General features: G+C 39.1%; 3 protein-coding genes across 3 annotated transcripts; 1 reads left to right on the forward strand and 2 right to left on the reverse strand.

Annotated features, from left to right (window-relative positions):
* Positions 1 to 4,009: 4,009 nt before the first annotated feature.
* Positions 4,010 to 8,045, forward strand: dbx2 (developing brain homeobox 2). The gene is made up of 4 exons (XM_034084607.1): positions 4,010 to 4,286; positions 5,616 to 5,699; positions 7,504 to 7,688; positions 7,851 to 8,045. Exons 1-4 carry the CDS (start codon positions 4,010 to 4,012, stop codon positions 8,043 to 8,045), a joined length of 741 nt encoding a protein of 246 aa, XP_033940498.1.
* Positions 8,046 to 8,889: 844 nt separating this feature from the next.
* Positions 8,890 to 10,089, reverse strand: LOC117448504 (prolactin-like). The gene is made up of 5 exons (XM_034085816.1): positions 10,080 to 10,089; positions 9,805 to 9,983; positions 9,546 to 9,647; positions 9,266 to 9,451; positions 8,890 to 9,093 (listed from the first exon to the last, which is right to left on the reverse strand). Exons 1-5 carry the CDS (start codon positions 10,087 to 10,089, stop codon positions 8,890 to 8,892), a joined length of 681 nt encoding a protein of 226 aa, XP_033941707.1.
* A 1,460-nt stretch (positions 10,090 to 11,549) lies between these two features.
* szl (sizzled) lies at positions 11,550 to 12,830 on the reverse strand. Its single transcript, XM_034085817.1, has 4 exons — positions 12,550 to 12,830; positions 12,218 to 12,384; positions 11,988 to 12,080; positions 11,550 to 11,869 (listed from the first exon to the last, which is right to left on the reverse strand). The coding sequence occupies exons 1-4, from the start codon at positions 12,828 to 12,830 to the stop codon at positions 11,550 to 11,552; spliced, it is 861 nt and encodes a 286-aa protein (XP_033941708.1).
* Between the last annotated feature and the right edge of the window lie 3,499 nt (positions 12,831 to 16,329).

A 16,329-nucleotide genomic window follows, 5' to 3' on the forward strand; every position in this document is an offset into this window, starting at 1 on the left:
TGCCATAGACAAAATGAAACCACTTGCAGTAGCCGTGCCAGGATTGGAATGAACTGCAGAAAAACTGTCTCGTCTGTTCAGACAGGGCTCTCCTGGGATTCATTTGTTGCATAATTCCATGTTATATCGACCTTTCCTGTCTTTCGGATCAGACATTCATGAGTCAAATTAAAAATTGTGGGCTCTAACGATTCATTACACGTCTCCTCAATAATACTCATTCTGCTCAATTATGTGTTTTATATTTACTCTTGCAGTAAGCCTCCACATTCAACAACTGTATACATTACAATTCAAGTTGATTAATGATAAAATGTTCTATAATGTTATGTTGTCACTACCACAACAACACAACACAAAACAATTCCTAAAACAGATAGTAAGCAATACTTCTAAGAACTGAGTTAAGAATATTACAATAAGCAATGTAAAATAAAGTAATATACAATTTAATTAATGATTTTAAGGAGTTATTATTATATGATAAATAAAATCAAAAAGATTATAATATTTCATTATGTAGTTCACTGCAAAACAGGATTTGTTCGTTCTCTCAGTGCCATCTTGTGTACATGGCAGTGAATTGCAGATAGTATCACGGTGCAGCAGTACTGAGGTACAACAGACAGTGTCGCCCTTGGGCCATGCCAGGAACATCAATACTAGATGACCTGCAGTTTTGGGCAAGCAGGAACAAGGTAGATAGTGAGAGAACAAAATGAATAGACTATGAACTTCATTGCCTCAAAGGATAAACAATGTTTTGTCTTTACCCTGATGGTAAGGATATGTAGTTTTGACTTATTGAGCAGTGTCATCCTGTAATACAAAAATATCACAATTGATATGTAACAGTGTAGAGAAACTGTGAAAAAACATTATTCACTTAAAATGTCATGTTTTTCAGCCTTCTCATATACGATATATATATATACACAATATGATTTGTGTAATATTGTATACTTTGCTTGCTAGCCGTTTAAATTTCAATAATACAACTATATATATGTAGTCAAGGATGACTGATGAAGATTATATTTTTGGGGTAAATTAGCATTGTTCAATGTTTAAATCATTTGCAAACAATATCCAGTTAAATGTCAAAACTCCAGATTTTGAGTTTAAACATGTTGCCGAGGCGATATGGATACGTACGTTTATGTTTTTCTTAAGTTTACTACCGCACAACCCCCCAAAAAGGAGTGGGCAGTCTTACGTCATTGTTTTGCAAAAGCTCCATTTAGTCCACACACACTAAAAGACAAGCTGGCATTTAACATGTATCCACTCTTTGGAGCGAAATAGTAGATTTTACTTCATGAATGAGAAACACAGCAGCTTAGCATGGAGAGAGGGGTTCTAACTGAGTTAAAAAGATGTTTTTAAATGTATCCGACTTAATATGGACAAACTCTAATCGAATCATGGTAATACGATTGCTGATATTTTATGGACTGTCTAAGCAGTGCAGTTGCTCAACACAGACACTCCCATTCCCCCTGGATCCTATTGTGAATGTGTGCAGTGAGCTGGCTCATTGGGCCCTCATGGTGAATGGCCAGCATCCATTCACTCAGCATACAGAAGCTCATTAGAACTCTATAGACACACAATTGTGAGGCTCACATTAGAAACTTCCTCCTCTGAGGCACAGACACCGCACACAAAGTGCCAGTTTGCTGCTAAGCTAAGCGCATTGTCTCCTTGATTCATAGAGCTTGGCCCTCCATTCACGATATTAAGTTCGAGTGGTGGAATATCAATTGCGTGTGCAATGGGCCGGTATCTTTTTAAGAGCTTTAGTGGGGTTAAAAAGGAGAGAAAAGGGATCTCAGCAAGTCTGCAAAGTGCTAGCTTTCAACAGGGCCATTGTGGGGGTTTTGAATGAAGGGACCCCTGTTTTTTTCCCTCCAATTCTAAAAAGAGATGGACATCAAATACATTCACATGAACTTGCTTCAGGGTGTTTCCAAGACGTACTGTTTGAGAATAGCCTAATTATACCTCCCTTTCTTGGAGAGCTCTATTGGAATCTGGCTAATTACGAAGTGGTGAATCTTAATGATGATACGCTCTTAGCAATGCCTTTAAAATCGGCACACAAGTCACGTGAGATTGGTTCATCTAAACATGTTAAATGTCGATGAACACAGAGAAATATATGATTATTAGAGGAATAAATTATGCTTTTAGGAGCGTTGTTAGTTCTAAGGTGCTTCTAACAGCTTTAGCTACACGTTCCCATTCAATGCTGAAAGTATAATTAAAGAAGAAGAATGTTTTCTCCTGTAAGAAAAAAGCTAAACAAGCATCCTCAATGTAATCACATAAAAATAACTTGACCACATGTAGATCATTAGTCAGAGAATAAACAAATACAGTTATTGAAAGCACAGAAAGCTAGCTCCTGTTTTCTTTCTGTCATATGCACAAATGACTCTCCACCAAACAAAAACCCTTGGGGGACTATCAAAGCCACGAGTCTATATGAAGCATGTTAACACGCACTCACTACACAAAAGTAGATAGCGCAGACTTGCTAACACTCATCATGTGACAGACCGCTATGCCTTCTCCACCAGTCTGAGGAATAAAACCTCAAATTTGATTACAAGCAACCTTTGGCTCCCTGGCCATCGCACAATAGGCTGAGCTGTCTGGGCCAATTTCCATGCTCAGCATGAGGTATCTACACGCGCAGGCTGGCGCTCCCTGCCACCCCCCCCATACCCCCCAACCAGTGGATATGCCTGTTTACTGTGCCTAAAGTCCGGGTCTGTCGCCCCTCTTGTTGGACTTCCTATTATGATACTGAAGATCATTAGTTGCAGTGTGAAAGGTTACACAAGCTTTTCATTGGATTTGTTTGTACCACAACATCCCTACATGCATGTGTGTGTTTGTATTAAACTTCCTTTTTTTACATTTGCAACCTCCAAATATGCAGTGTATGCCCCACTACACCGACGATGGGCACAACATAAATATTCAAGTGACTGAGTCTAATACCCGGAGCTACATGGATATCTCAAAGATTACATATCCTACCAGGAGCTTAACCCCTCCATACATGTAAAATATAGGTTTTGACTGGCACATTAACAAGCCTAAAAGTTACCAATATTAAACAAACTGATTGGTGTTACTCAATAAACAAAAATGCTGGAAATGTAAAATATATGGATTGTGGAAACATCGCTATTTGAAAGACAATTACAAATTGTGAGTATGTGTATATTATGTGAAATACAGTCACAACAACTTTTTTTACAAGTTATATAAAACAATAAAATAAATGAAGTAGTAAAAGTAAAGTTGAATTATATCGAACAATGAATTCAAGTCCTATTTTGCAGTTGTATACAATTAAAACAACAACTTTTGAAAAATGCTAACCAAATTGATTAAGAAACTAAACTTGAATTACATGTTGCTTACATTTGAGGAGAAATGTGTTGGAAAGGTAATTGCATTCCTTTGTCAACCAATATTTATCCACACTAAAGTGGCTTGTTTGTGGATCGTTTTGCAATCAAGAGAACCCTCACAGAGCAGTGCTGCAGGATCGAAACTGAAAAAAAGCAGATTGCAAATGAACTGCTCAGGGGTTGGAATGAGGCACAATGGGAGGCAGGAGAAAAGAGAAAACTATTTACTACTGGGGAAGACTGTTTGGTGCATGTTAAACTTTGGCCAGCAGTTCATTGTCTCTGGTGTCTATCATTTAATAGGCTAGTTGACATAATGAATGAGCCAGACCCACCTTCTGCCACTCCAGAAAGGCCCCAGCCTTATCTGAATTGAGAAGCACATTAGAGCCTCTCAACCAATCACGACACAGCCCTGTAGCAAAGTGCAGGGCGAAAGAGGAAGAGCAGAGGACTTTTGTTTTCCTCAGTTTAATGAAGTTGGCCTGGTCACTCAAGAAAGGATTAAAGGAGAATTTAGTGTCACTGAGCTGTGACTGCTGAAGAGGGAACTCAAGTGTTCGGGTCACTGTGTGAACAGGATGCTCTCAGTGCAGAGCTGCACCAGGAGGAATATGGCCGGCTCTCCTCCTGCTTTTCCCGGCTTTGGTAACTCTGGAAAGAGTTTTCTTATTGACAATCTGCTGCAGTCACAGACACCTTCAGCCCGCCCAGAAACAATACAAGGTGGACACCTGCGACGGGCCGCATGTGAACGACCTAGGAGAATCTGGGGCTGTGAGCATGGAGCCTACCAAAGCCAGGGCCACAGTCCCCAGCATAGGAAAGACTTGGGAGTACCCCTTCTAACACACACAGGTAAACAGGTTTTTATTCAAGCAGATCTGATATTTTTATATTTTGTCAAGGACTTTAAATATGTGAAGCTAGATGTTTACATGTCAGCCAATGTTTTATTATTTGTATTTTATTTCTGGAATATTATTAAATATTGTTAAGTTTTTTAAGTTTAATACATTCTCGATTTTAAGATGGACATTATAGGTTTTAAATACATTTTTGGGAATTATATATTTATCCTTGTAAGAGAAAGTACAGCGTAAGTAACTGACCTACTGCCATTTTCTTAACTTGTTTAAAATAATGTAATCAAGAAAGACCATTTCAATTTCCCTGCTTTGCTTTTAGCATATAACTGTTGGGTACCACTTTACAATAAGACCACCCTTATAAAGGGTTTACGAATAGTTTGTAATTCATTTTTTAAATAGGTTGTGAACACTTTCTAAATCATTAATAAGCTTTTATAAGACGTGAGATAAACAGGGCAACTGTGACCGGTTGCTTGCCAAATAGAGAGCCCACATTTATCTACTTAATCTTCTTCATCAGCCAGCATCCTTGGTATCGGTTGCTCACTGAGTTGATTCTCGCTAAGTAGTCAATATAAGGCTTAGTCCTCTCGCCAAATAGTGAGCCTGTGTTGATGTGTTAGAACTGGTTTATAAATGATTCTTAATGATTAATAAAGTGTTTACAACCTAATTCATAACCTAATTATAAACCCTTTATGAATCCTTTATAAAGGTAGTCTTATTGTAAAGTGGTACCAACTGTTGTTTACTAAAGTAAAGAACAACCGTGCGGCCTCCTATATAAAACTTAAATTATGAAATATATTTTAAAATGATGATTGCAGGTCTGTGTAAACTGTTGACATACTCAGGATTGGGGAAAACTGACTTTTGAATAATTGGGTACTACAATATTTGTTTAATATCAAATATAAAATATTTACATTTTAATTAATGGAAGAAAATTAGCAAATTATTACTTTTAAAACATATATTTAAAACACATTAAATGTTTTGCATTGATAAGAAATAACACTAACTAGTCAAAAACAATGTGTTCATTGACAGAGCAAAAAGGATTATTTGCAATTTATTTTCTGACCTAATTTGTGAATTTTTTTCATTTATTTTGGATAATGTAGTCTTAAATGTAGTTCTAAAAACGTTGACATATCAAATAAAATGCTGAAGAAATGTAAATAAACATTTGACAGGGTAAGACTCAAAATGCCTCAGAAGTGGGCGATGATCCAGATCCAGTTCCTTTGTATTATATTATACATGTCTCAGTTACAACATGAATATATCTGATTATTCCTATCTCTCTTTGCAGGTGTACTGAGCAGTGTTTTCCTGCCGAGCCCACATTATATGCTGGCATGCTGCGATGGGTCCAGCCCCCCTCCTGCCTTCTCCAGTGAGTGTTTTATGCCTCATCAGCAATGCCTCAGCTACTCTCTAAGCATTAGCAGCAGGGTCTCCCATGCTTTCCACAGCTAATTACCGATGCAATGCCAAAGAGCTAATTCTCCGCTCAACTCTGCACGGCTCTATTCATAACCATTCACGGCTGTTTAGTATAGGGAAGAGGAGTGGGTTGCAAGGCTTTTAAGAGTCCCTGGGGCCCCCTATTTTGTTCTTGCAAATACACACTTTTACTAACACAAATATGCAGAGCTAATACACATCTTGTCTTCTGTCATATTAAGATCATAATTACCAGGTGTGAATTTCTTCCGCTGAATAAGAAAATGTGTTTTTATCGCTTAGCACTCTTTCACCAATAAGTTTCGTTGTGAATCCAAACTGCTTCAAGTTATATTTTCAGGCAGCATGAATTTTATAATCATCCAGAACATCCTGTAATTACCCTGAAACATTAAAGTTTTCTCTGAATTGCGCTTGACATCTTTAAGTGGATTCAAACTTGTTGAAAGTGCTAGTGCTTAATCGGAATCTACTAGTATTCATTATGTTAAACAAGCCATCTTATTTTGGCACTATCCCACAGCAACTGGAAGTTATTAGTTTATTCAATCTACGATGCCTGTCAAATGTTGTTGAAAAAAGCACAAATCAGAAAGCCCTCATCCCACAGGTCCCTGAAGTCTTCTTAGTAGGTTGACACTTTCCCACAGTGCCCAGCAACTCAACAATGCAAAGTCGGCCGTGACCAATTGGCACATTCACTTCACCATCCACACGCGACCTCACTGCAATTTTTCACTGCAGCAATGAACTCCGCTTAGCACAAAAAACTCGCCCATTTCTCTACAGAAGAGGGCTGGACCAGGAACATCCCCCGGCTATTGTGTAGCTAAAGAGCTTGGTCCGCCAACCCCCCTCCTTTCTCCTGTCCTTCAACTCTCATTCCTGGCCATTTGGAACTTCTTGACTAGGACATAAAGCATTCAAAGAAAGTGACTTTTATAGACTTATTCGAGCTCATCTTCACATACAAACTGGCTTCATACCTGCAAGTGAAAAGATTTAGTGTTGGGCCACTGAACCATCGAGTAATGGCATTTCCATTGAACGGCTCTATTGTGGGTGTCCCACAGTGCTCTATAGCTGGCCCACTAGGGTAGACACACACGTTGCCCAGGAATGACCTGGTAATCAGCTATTTAACTGAAAGCCATTGAGTCCCAATAGAGAAGTGAGAAGCATGTCCAAACCTGTTATGTGCTCCCTAGAGGTGGTCTATGCGCAGATTTGTCGTACAGATTAAAAAGGCAACATTGAATAGATGGCTAAATTGTTCCACTTGACTTTTGTTGTGCGTGCACCTGTGAGTGAAGTAGCGTGGGATTGCTCCTCACAGTTCACCAAATCCCTTTTTCTCAGATGAAGTGGCTTTCTATTCTCTTTAGTCACCCCCAGTTTGTTAAATTTAACAAAAAGAAAAAGAGAAATCAAAAGTGAGGGCCAAAAACAGACATGATCCCGGGTAAAGAATGTAGGAAATGAGATATGGTTATATTTATTGCGGACTTAATTGGATTTTAGCACTTTAAATCAAAATATCCATAATCAAGACTCTTGAGAAATTGGACCAAAATGCGGTTGAATCTCAATTCGCTACACACAACTGCTGAATTCCCATGGCTGCTACTTCTAGCTTTTTTTCTTATGAGGTTAGCATTTTTTCCCACAGTCCATCAATATCATATTCATCGGATTTACCATTATTAATATATGTGGGTTTTTTTATGTTTCAGAGGGAGCAAATATTCAAATGTGGTCTGCTGATATAAGTCCTAAATCACGCAGAGGGATCCTTAGGAGAGCTGTGTTCTCTGACGAACAACGGAAGGAGCTGGAGAGAACTTTTCGGAGACAGAAATACATCAGCAAGACAGACCGGAACAAACTGGCAGCTGATCTCAGTCTCAAGGAGTCCCAGGTAAAAAAAAATATGATTAAGCTTGATCCACTTCTGATCATAAAAGACAGAAAAAGAACGATCAGAGTACACCCTTAGCCATATTTAATTTAACAGATGTGAGAAGTGAAAAAAAACTACAGAAGTTGACCGAGATGCCTCTCCATTCTTTTGCTGCTTTAGGTAAAGATCTGGTTTCAGAACCGTCGTATGAAGTGGAGGAACTGTAAGGAGAAGGAGGTCCATAACACTCGCTCCCCAATGGATGAGCTCATGGCCCGCGGTCTCGCTCAGGAGGAGGAAGAACCTACACAGAACCATCACTCTGAATCAAAAAGTGAGAGATCACCATCACAGAATAGTGCCAGGGACACATGAGTGGCAGTAATGGGTGGAAAGTAAACCAATGACTTTCTTAAATCCACAAAAACTGGTAAAAGGCTACACAACTGGAAAGGTGTCGAGGAATGTGTGGATAGAATAAACTGTCTGTGAAGACTAACATTGACTCTTTTATAAAGCATGTAACCATTTTGTTGAATCATCGTATTGCGTATCACCAGCTTTATTTAGCAATTGTTTATTACACTAACAAGTCTTTCCAGGAAAGACTCCCACTCTTTGATTGTAATTACAATCACTTGAATGCACAAATGAGTCACTTGCTTTTATGCTTTTACATCAGACTTCAAATTTGTTTTGTCATTTAGTCAGCTTTAGAGTAACACTCTGCTAATAATCAAAAAACCTTTTGAAGGCAAATCTCACTTGCTATATTTTGTAAATATATTTTTTCATGATTATGAATGCATAGATCAGGTGTAAATAAAGCGTTTCAATTAATCCTCATTTCCATATTGCTTGTTTTTACTGTGGTGGGCTGTGGAACAATTCAATTGTCAATAAACACTTCTATACACTGTCTACCATTAACAGAAACACTATAGAGCTTGTGGTATCCATTAACAAGAAGATGAACAAAAACGATGATGGTTTAGTTATCTTTTATTATGTTTTTACCTTTTTACAGTCAATGGTCAAAAATGAAATTGTGTCATTCCTATGACAATAAAACAGCAAGAGACATACACACTCCAGTACAGTAAATGCACCCATTACAAGTTGGTAAGAACATAATGTAGATAAAAGCAAATAAGAAACAAAGACTCTTCTATTCAGCCAAAATTAAAAGATACCACACTAAACCTCTTTGCTATCACTATTAACAGTCCGGCTCAGGAAGTGTAGTGCATTTCAGGATACGGAGATAATTTTTCGCCTTGTTAGAGTCTCTGCGGAAACAGTAGAGTAGGTCATGATGGTCCATTGAGTCTAGGTCTGCTTGTGTGTAGAAGGCTGAAGAGGGGACCACACTCTCAGGAGAGTTATAACCCACAGTGTTACTAAGCACTCCCAATAGCTTCATCTGTTGAACACAGAAGAAACATTGAAAAGTGAATTATTTCAAGAAATGAAAAAGGACAACATTGACTGTATACAATTCCAACAAGAGGGTGATACATTGCAAACAACCAAGCCAGATAAAATCACTTAGGCACAGCCAAAAAACACATCTACAACCAAAAGTGATTTGTTACCTTTTCAGTTATTATTGTCACTCCGTCTTTTAGCTCATGCAATATATCACTGATCTCCAGTGCCTTGTTGGAGCTGTAGAGGTTAAAGTCTTGATTTTGATCCTGAGACATGCTCTGGTAGAGCTCAGACAGCGGCTCAACCCAAGCCTGAAGCAGCCTCACGATTACCTCTGTCAGTTGTTCTCTCTGCACATGACAAAGTTGCTTAAATAAATTAATATGACAAGATGCAGGGACATCGCCTAAATGCATAAGTATTATTAACAAAATAAATGCTTACCCCTAGCTTTTGTGCATTCTCCTTATCTTCTGGTGTGAGTATATCATAAGTGTGGCACTTCCGTTTTCTTATGAGATTCTTCCTGGGAAAGAAATATTGCTCCTGTGAAGAGGGGCACACATATCAGACATAGTTATATCAGGGGGGCTCGAAAAATAGCCGACTCCAACGAGGCTGATTGATGATGGAAGAATGGCGGTCGAAAGGTTGATGGATGGTGATAGATGATCAATGTCAGAGCTGAAAGAAAATAACTCACAAATTCAGAGTGCAGATCACTGGAGACGCTGTGCATTCTTGAAGACTGTTGTATGACCCTTTCAAAGAGATCTGATAGAGAAGGAACATGGCATCCAGCCTGTCCATAGGAACAGATTGGGGCACTGACCACCCTCATAGAAAGCTCCAGGTACACCAGCGTAAGAACAGCAAACAAAACTGAGGGGGGAAAAAAACTTTAAGTCATTAAAAAAAACGAAGTAATACATATAACTAAAAACTTTGCGCAGTTAATGTGTCGTCTTTCCATCTTACCCTTCTCCATGGTTCCTTTCTTGCAGTGGAGGACAAAATTATGAGTAGAGCTCTTTTCCCACCAGAAGCTATATAGTGATGACGTTGCTGATTAAATAAATTAGTTAATATACAAAAACGTGATTATTCTCTTTGCATATCATATGCCTCACTTAGTTAACTGCTCAGCCAAAAGCAGACAAAGCTAACTGAGGTGGAATATATACTACACACGCTAAAGACTGGGTTAGGTCATTTTTTTATTTTAAGTTAATGAGCATTAGTGTATGGGACAAATACAAACTTGTATTTGGTTGTGCTCAGCTTTATGTACAAATGTGCTTATCGAAATGTAGTAAGAAAAAAACGATAAAGGCTTTCTAAGGCTAACTAATTTTAATAAACTGATCCTTATCAAAGTCGCATGTCTTGCTTTAGCAGTACATAAAAATGTGATTAATCAAACGGATTCAAATTCATACATTTTAGATCATTAAAACCTAATTATGACAACACATTTAAAACCATTTAGCATTTTCCCATTTATTTGAAACTACGAGACTCATTAACTGTCCCGAGCACAGCATTAAAATGAATAGAATCACAAAAGTCTAGAAAAAGCCTTTTGTTCCACAACCCTAGCTCCAATGTTCAGCCTGCTAGTATAAGTGAGGCTTTTCAAATGCAAAGTGGGTGATTTATCTTCTCATTAGTATGACCAAGACCAGAGGCCATCTACAGTGAATACAGTCATGAGTCATTCTACAGTTTTACTTTTTTAATAATAAAAAGTCAGGTTTTCAGACTAAAGGGGGTAAAACACCCATTGAATTAAATGCTGTTATTTTTCTGTAATAACCCTTGTAATCCTTGCAATGAAAGGGGACATGGTACAATAATAGTGAACAGTGTTTTGTTTCTCCATAAGTGTGCCACCTTGTGGAGGAATGAGTGTTAAGAGAAGAGGGTAAAGTATATAGAGGACCCTACCTTGCTGTATATGTATGTTGTTGTTTTTGCCTCAGGACTTTAAAGGGCTAAAAATGGTTTTACTGTTAAAAATGACACATACACTTGCATAGTTTTGCAGAAAAAAACCATTTATTATGTTCATCTTTTTCCACATAGCATACACATAAAAAGATGTCATAAATACACCAATATCATTATAGAAAATATAATATACATCAATTTACATTAATTAATACTATGTACAGGTTTGAGTGCATTCAATTACTGTGTGCTGTCAGAGCAGGGATGAGAGAGTGAGCTGCTGAGGGAGACAAAGGGTGTTGGTATTCAGCTCTTTTCTTATATTAATTCAATTGACTTAAAACATTCTCACTAACACCCAATGCCCAGAAACTCTTCTTCTCAAAGTTCCTCCTTGATTTTGTCTTGAATGATATGTTTTGAGTGTGACATTGTTTTTTCTTAAGCAAGTCTACACTTTAAACACAGATTCAGAGCTCCAGTTTGTACATGTAACTATCAATCCATTAAACATCTGTGATGCTTCCACTTGCGAGTGGCCACTGCCATGTTTATGTCTTTTTTGTGCCAAGGGAAGAGCCGGGTGAGAGCGAGGGTGCCATCATTCCGCACAAAACCAGTCAGCACGTAAAACTGTGACCTTCCAGGACGCACTAAGATATTGGCACATTGCAGGTTGATGAGGAGCCACTGCTGCAGTAGGTGCTGGGTGTCATAAGGCAGGAGAGGTCCCTGGCGGATAAACTCAACACGGCCTTCAACCTCAAATTCTGGCTCTCCCAAAGGGAGGCGTCGACGATGGATTTTGGCAGTCACAGCTGTGGAAAAAGAAAAAAATATCAATTATCCGGTTAAGAAAATCACATACAATTGTTAAAAACATGGCCATACAGGAGGAATAACAAATCAGTGTAGTGAAATAACTCTTAAACTTACCGAAGTCATGCAGGCAAAAAGCCTCCAGGACTGTTTTCATTGCAGGAGACTCTTCCACAGATGGACAGTTTTGGCAGGCGGGTTTTGGTAAGTCTGTGATAAGAAAATAATCATAATTTAGCAAGAATGCAGGGTACATACAGTTATAATAGACAAACCTAAAGAGGTTGGTATTGAATGGAATGACAAGGCATTCAAGTATTGATGAATAGTCTGTGGTCTATGCATACCTTTGGCACTGTGGCTAGATTTAGAGTAGGGAGAAAGGCACATGTCTTCCTGGGCAGGAAAGCGGTCACAATCGAGTACCTCAGGCCATGGCTGACCCTGGCAGGCGAGCACCGGGGCACAGCTGTCCCTCACTGCCACACACAGACTACGGCATGGCCGGATAAAGCTGTAGAATAAAATAATGTTACACAATGAATAGGATATTGCTGCAAAATAATGTTTAAATCTGAAGCATGTTTTAAACATATTCAATATATTTTGTTGAGTTATATTTTACATAAAAATAACAACCAGGAGAATTACAATTACAGGGAACGTAAAATGTACTTACGTATCAAGACAGACGGGAGCAATGAGGGAGCAGAGGAAGACCTGGGCTTGAGGGTGGCATCCTGTCTGCAGCAGGGGCCTCCAGTCCTCTGAACGTGGCACCACCTCAGCTTCCAGGTTGGTGTGACCCAAGAAGTTAGGCAGACGCATCTCAGAGTATCCAACATCTTTGCACACTTTCATCTGATTTGGGATGGTGACGCAACGAGTGGACTGACTCATGTCAAATGCCATTGAAGGCAATGCCATAGCCAGGAGAGCAACAGTGAAAAACACACTCATAGTGAAGGAATTTGCAAAATCCAGAGTCCTCAAGGTAGATAGATGAGCTGAGGTTGCTGGTGCCCAGAGGTCTCTTTTTCCTAGAATGACTTAGTAGCTGATGCTGCCTGCTTTATATACAGCAAGGTCAGCCAGGCCCATCAGCCTGTAAGTCTGTTATCAACTACCTATCAAAGACGCAGAGACGATGAGTTTGGAGACAACGGCTTGTTTTGTGATGACTGCAGACAAAAGGGGGGTAATAAGCAGATGGAGGGTGTGTGTCGGGGGGAGTAGGGAGGGGGGGACAATGGGCAATCATGGCCCAGCTTTCACTGAGTGAAGCCCAGTCAGAGTCTGTGGCCGTTTCTCAATGTCAAGTAAAGCTGCTGCAGAGCCACTATTTCAAGTATACTACGTCATTGAGTGGCGCCGAATGCTGGGCATTTAAACAGTCCTTCGGCGCCACTCCATGACGCAATATACTTGAAATAGTGGCTCTGCAGCAGCTTTACTCGACATTGAGAAACGGCAACTGCCTCATCTTTTTTTTTGGGTCAAAAATATTGGGAAAACCTTGTGGAAAAGAACAAAAAAGACCTTGGTTTTTACAATATATACAGTAAGTCTATAACATGGGGTTAGCTAAACTGCTGCAACTATATACATTATTTGCAGGGTTAGTAATAGTGACTCAATTACCTCAAAAAGGAGTGATGTGTTTGTTATTTGTCCTAATAGCTGTATCTGCTTTGAGCTTATTACATACCAGCCAATGCAAAAGAAAGCAACATTGCTTTTATATATCAGAACCAAATCCCATAAAGAGGCTTTGCTGAGGGTAGCAAAATAAATCTCTGAGAGTTCCCTTAGAAATAAATTGTGTAGACAGACTGGCAGTCTCCTCCTTTCATGTGTCTCTGCTTCTAATTGGAGGGTTTCATCGGTGGTCCTCCAGTTCTCATTAGCAAGGCAGCGTCTCTTTTTGCTCACCTGGCTTTGATCTTTCAGAAACACTAATTCTCTTGTAAAAATTTAATATTAAGCATCAGCAATGAAACATTTTCTGGCAACATCAGTACATTGCCGTCGACATCTGTGTTATAGCATGGAAACATACATACATTTCCTTCAGCCAAGATTAATATGTTTTTTTATGAATCATACTTATATCTACAAATTACTCGAGCAACATCTGCTGTCAGGCAGACGCATCCACACTTAGTCATAACAAACCAACATCCCACTCACAGGGTATAAGCAGGAATCCTGAAGTCAGATGTAATAACTTTTAAGACCTTTTTTAAGACCCTTTCCATACATTTTAAGACCTCATCGCCACTTCGAGTTTTAACCGGTTACATTGGAGACACACTTTACCTCACATTGACTATATACAGTATTGATTGTCCTTCCTCCTTGTCTTCCAACCATTTGGACGCAAACTTGCATTTCCCCATAACGATGTTGTTTAACAACCGGCGTAAACGGACCTTCGCGTGCTATCAAGCAGTGAGCGTGCGACGTCCTGTTCAGATGACGTCAAATCCAACGGGATGCCATAAATAAACTACACAGAATCACACGACACACCTACGCAATGATTACATTCAGGCAGACAGTAGAACACAACCTCTTTGGAGAATTTATATACTTATTGAAAACAAGCTACAAAATGTAATACCTTGGAAAATGCCGTTTAATACTTTTCAATAGCCTTAATTTTCGCTAAATAGATTTATCAACTTTTAATACTTTTTAAGACCCTGCGAACACCCTGCACTCAAGACACCCGAGATCTCGTCCTGAGATGCAGACCAGGGCCACAGACACAAGTGCTAATTTGTCTCGTTCTCTCCGTCTTGTGCATTCGAGCCTCTTAATTTAACAAAAGAACAACATTAGAGAATCATCGTATTTGTTTGGATGTCGTCTGTCTACAGATTAAGATGTATATCTTGGGCTGATGCCTCCAGGCCTTTGGAGGACTTTCCCTCATGAATCCGAGGTCTCTATCCCACCCAGCCTGCCATGCTCATTGTGGCTTCAGACATCCCAAAGTCAACCTGATTTTAGTTTGCCACACTCTCGTCTCCCTGTTTGCAGCAAGGACTACTCTCTCGCAGCCAGAGCCCTCATCAGCCCAGCCAACTTTTACAGCCTGATCTGATGCGTGCAGGCTGGTTCCAGGTCGGGTAGACGAGTGTAGCCCGTAAAATGGGACTAACTGGGCAATTAGAGTCACAGACCAATTTAGGAGAACAATAGGTCCACACATTTAACAAGGTCCCCCTGCCAGGAGCCCAGCAGGGGTCTGTTGTTGGGCCTGATGGCTGCCCTGTAGACACTGTGTCTGTCTTGGTAATGTGTTGCCTGCCCCTGCATCACTTAATGAGAATGTGATACGAGTATGAGCTGAACGGATGGGCACCTGTCTGTCAAATATACCACACCCCTGAATTAAATAGCATAACGACTGCATCTTACTGTACACTTAAAAAAAAACTCTTACAGATGTAAAGTCTGCATATTCATTGGATTTAGACATTGATCTCTTTGCTAGTGCACATCATTCTGTTCCAATTCAGATGACTATGAAGTGAAGTCAATATGAGGCAAAACCCTGCTTTAAAATCCTAACTAACCAGATATCTTCTTAGTTTTACTAAATAAAGTTATTCTCCTATTCATTATTGCCAAAAGTTGCACTAATTTCATTTAATTTCAAACCTTTATTTAACCAGATTGGTCCCATTGAGATCATAGATCTCTTTTTCAAGGGAGACCTGCACTAAGATAGCATTCTTCAGAAATATACCTTTAAAATATGCATTCACTGATATCACATCACAGTTAAATGTGAATCACAATTTAGTATTGCGAATTGGAAAAAGTTTTGTAAACTGACTGAACAAACCATTTTTTTTTAAATAATATAATTCATAATTTCTCTCTACAGGTGTAATATCTTAACATTTGTTTCTTACAATATAATCTTCTTTGGTTCTTAGTTCAGGTCATTCTGCTCAAACTACATTTTGCAGTCTGTTTTTTACACCCTGTGTGTGAAGTCATTACAGCTATGTTGAGAAAAACATATATACATGTAAAGTAGAGAAGAAAGATGAAGTGCCATCATTTAGAGAAGAAATGTGATTAACATTAAATAAAACGTCTTTAGAATATAACACCATGATCATCCTTGACTATGATGTTAGGTTTGATTAATTACACATTAGAACTTAAACTAACCTGAACAAGGGCTATATCAAATACTAATTTCACCCTTAGACCATTTTGAACTCAGGCTTTCCTGCTCAAATACCCAGCTAAAACAGAGGTTTGAAGATCCTTATCTACGTGTAGGATGTTATCATCCATAATCATTTGAGTAGCTTAACGTACATTTGGTATTTTCCCCTCTACAGTGCAGTATCCACTGGCTGAGTGGGACAGCAGCACAAACACCTGAGATGTACATCAAAGACAGAGGTGTGTTTGAGGAGGAAAGAAGGGGGGG

Source organism: Pseudochaenichthys georgianus, chromosome 6 (assembly GCF_902827115.2).
Source record: "Pseudochaenichthys georgianus chromosome 6, fPseGeo1.2, whole genome shotgun sequence".
NCBI classification, from domain to species: Eukaryota; Metazoa; Chordata; class Actinopteri; order Perciformes; family Channichthyidae; genus Pseudochaenichthys; species Pseudochaenichthys georgianus.

Coding starts and splice junctions, on each gene's coding strand:
- dbx2 (XM_034084607.1), top strand. CDS start 4,010: ATGCTCTCAGTGCAGAGCTGCACCAGGAGGAATATGGCCGGCTCTCCT. Junction 4,287..5,615: donor ACCCCTTCTAACACACACAG/GTAAACAGGTTT, acceptor CTCTCTTTGCAG/GTGTACTGAGCAGTGTTTTC. Junction 5,700..7,503: donor CCCCCCTCCTGCCTTCTCCA/GTGAGTGTTTTA, acceptor TTTATGTTTCAG/AGGGAGCAAATATTCAAATG.
- szl (XM_034085817.1), bottom strand. CDS start 12,830: ATGAGTGTGTTTTTCACTGTTGCTCTCCTGGCTATGGCATTGCCTTCA. Junction 12,385..12,549: donor GCTCCCGTCTGTCTTGATAC/GTAAGTACATTT, acceptor TTTATTCTACAG/CTTTATCCGGCCATGCCGTA. Junction 11,870..11,987: donor TTTTTGCCTGCATGACTTCG/GTAAGTTTAAGA, acceptor CTTTTTCCACAG/CTGTGACTGCCAAAATCCAT.
- LOC117448504 (XM_034085816.1), bottom strand. Junction 9,452..9,545: donor AGAATGCACAAAAGCTAGGG/GTAAGCATTTAT, acceptor TGTCATGTGCAG/AGAGAACAACTGACAGAGGT. Junction 9,094..9,265: donor TGACAATAATAACTGAAAAG/GTAACAAATCAC, acceptor TGTGTTCAACAG/ATGAAGCTATTGGGAGTGCT.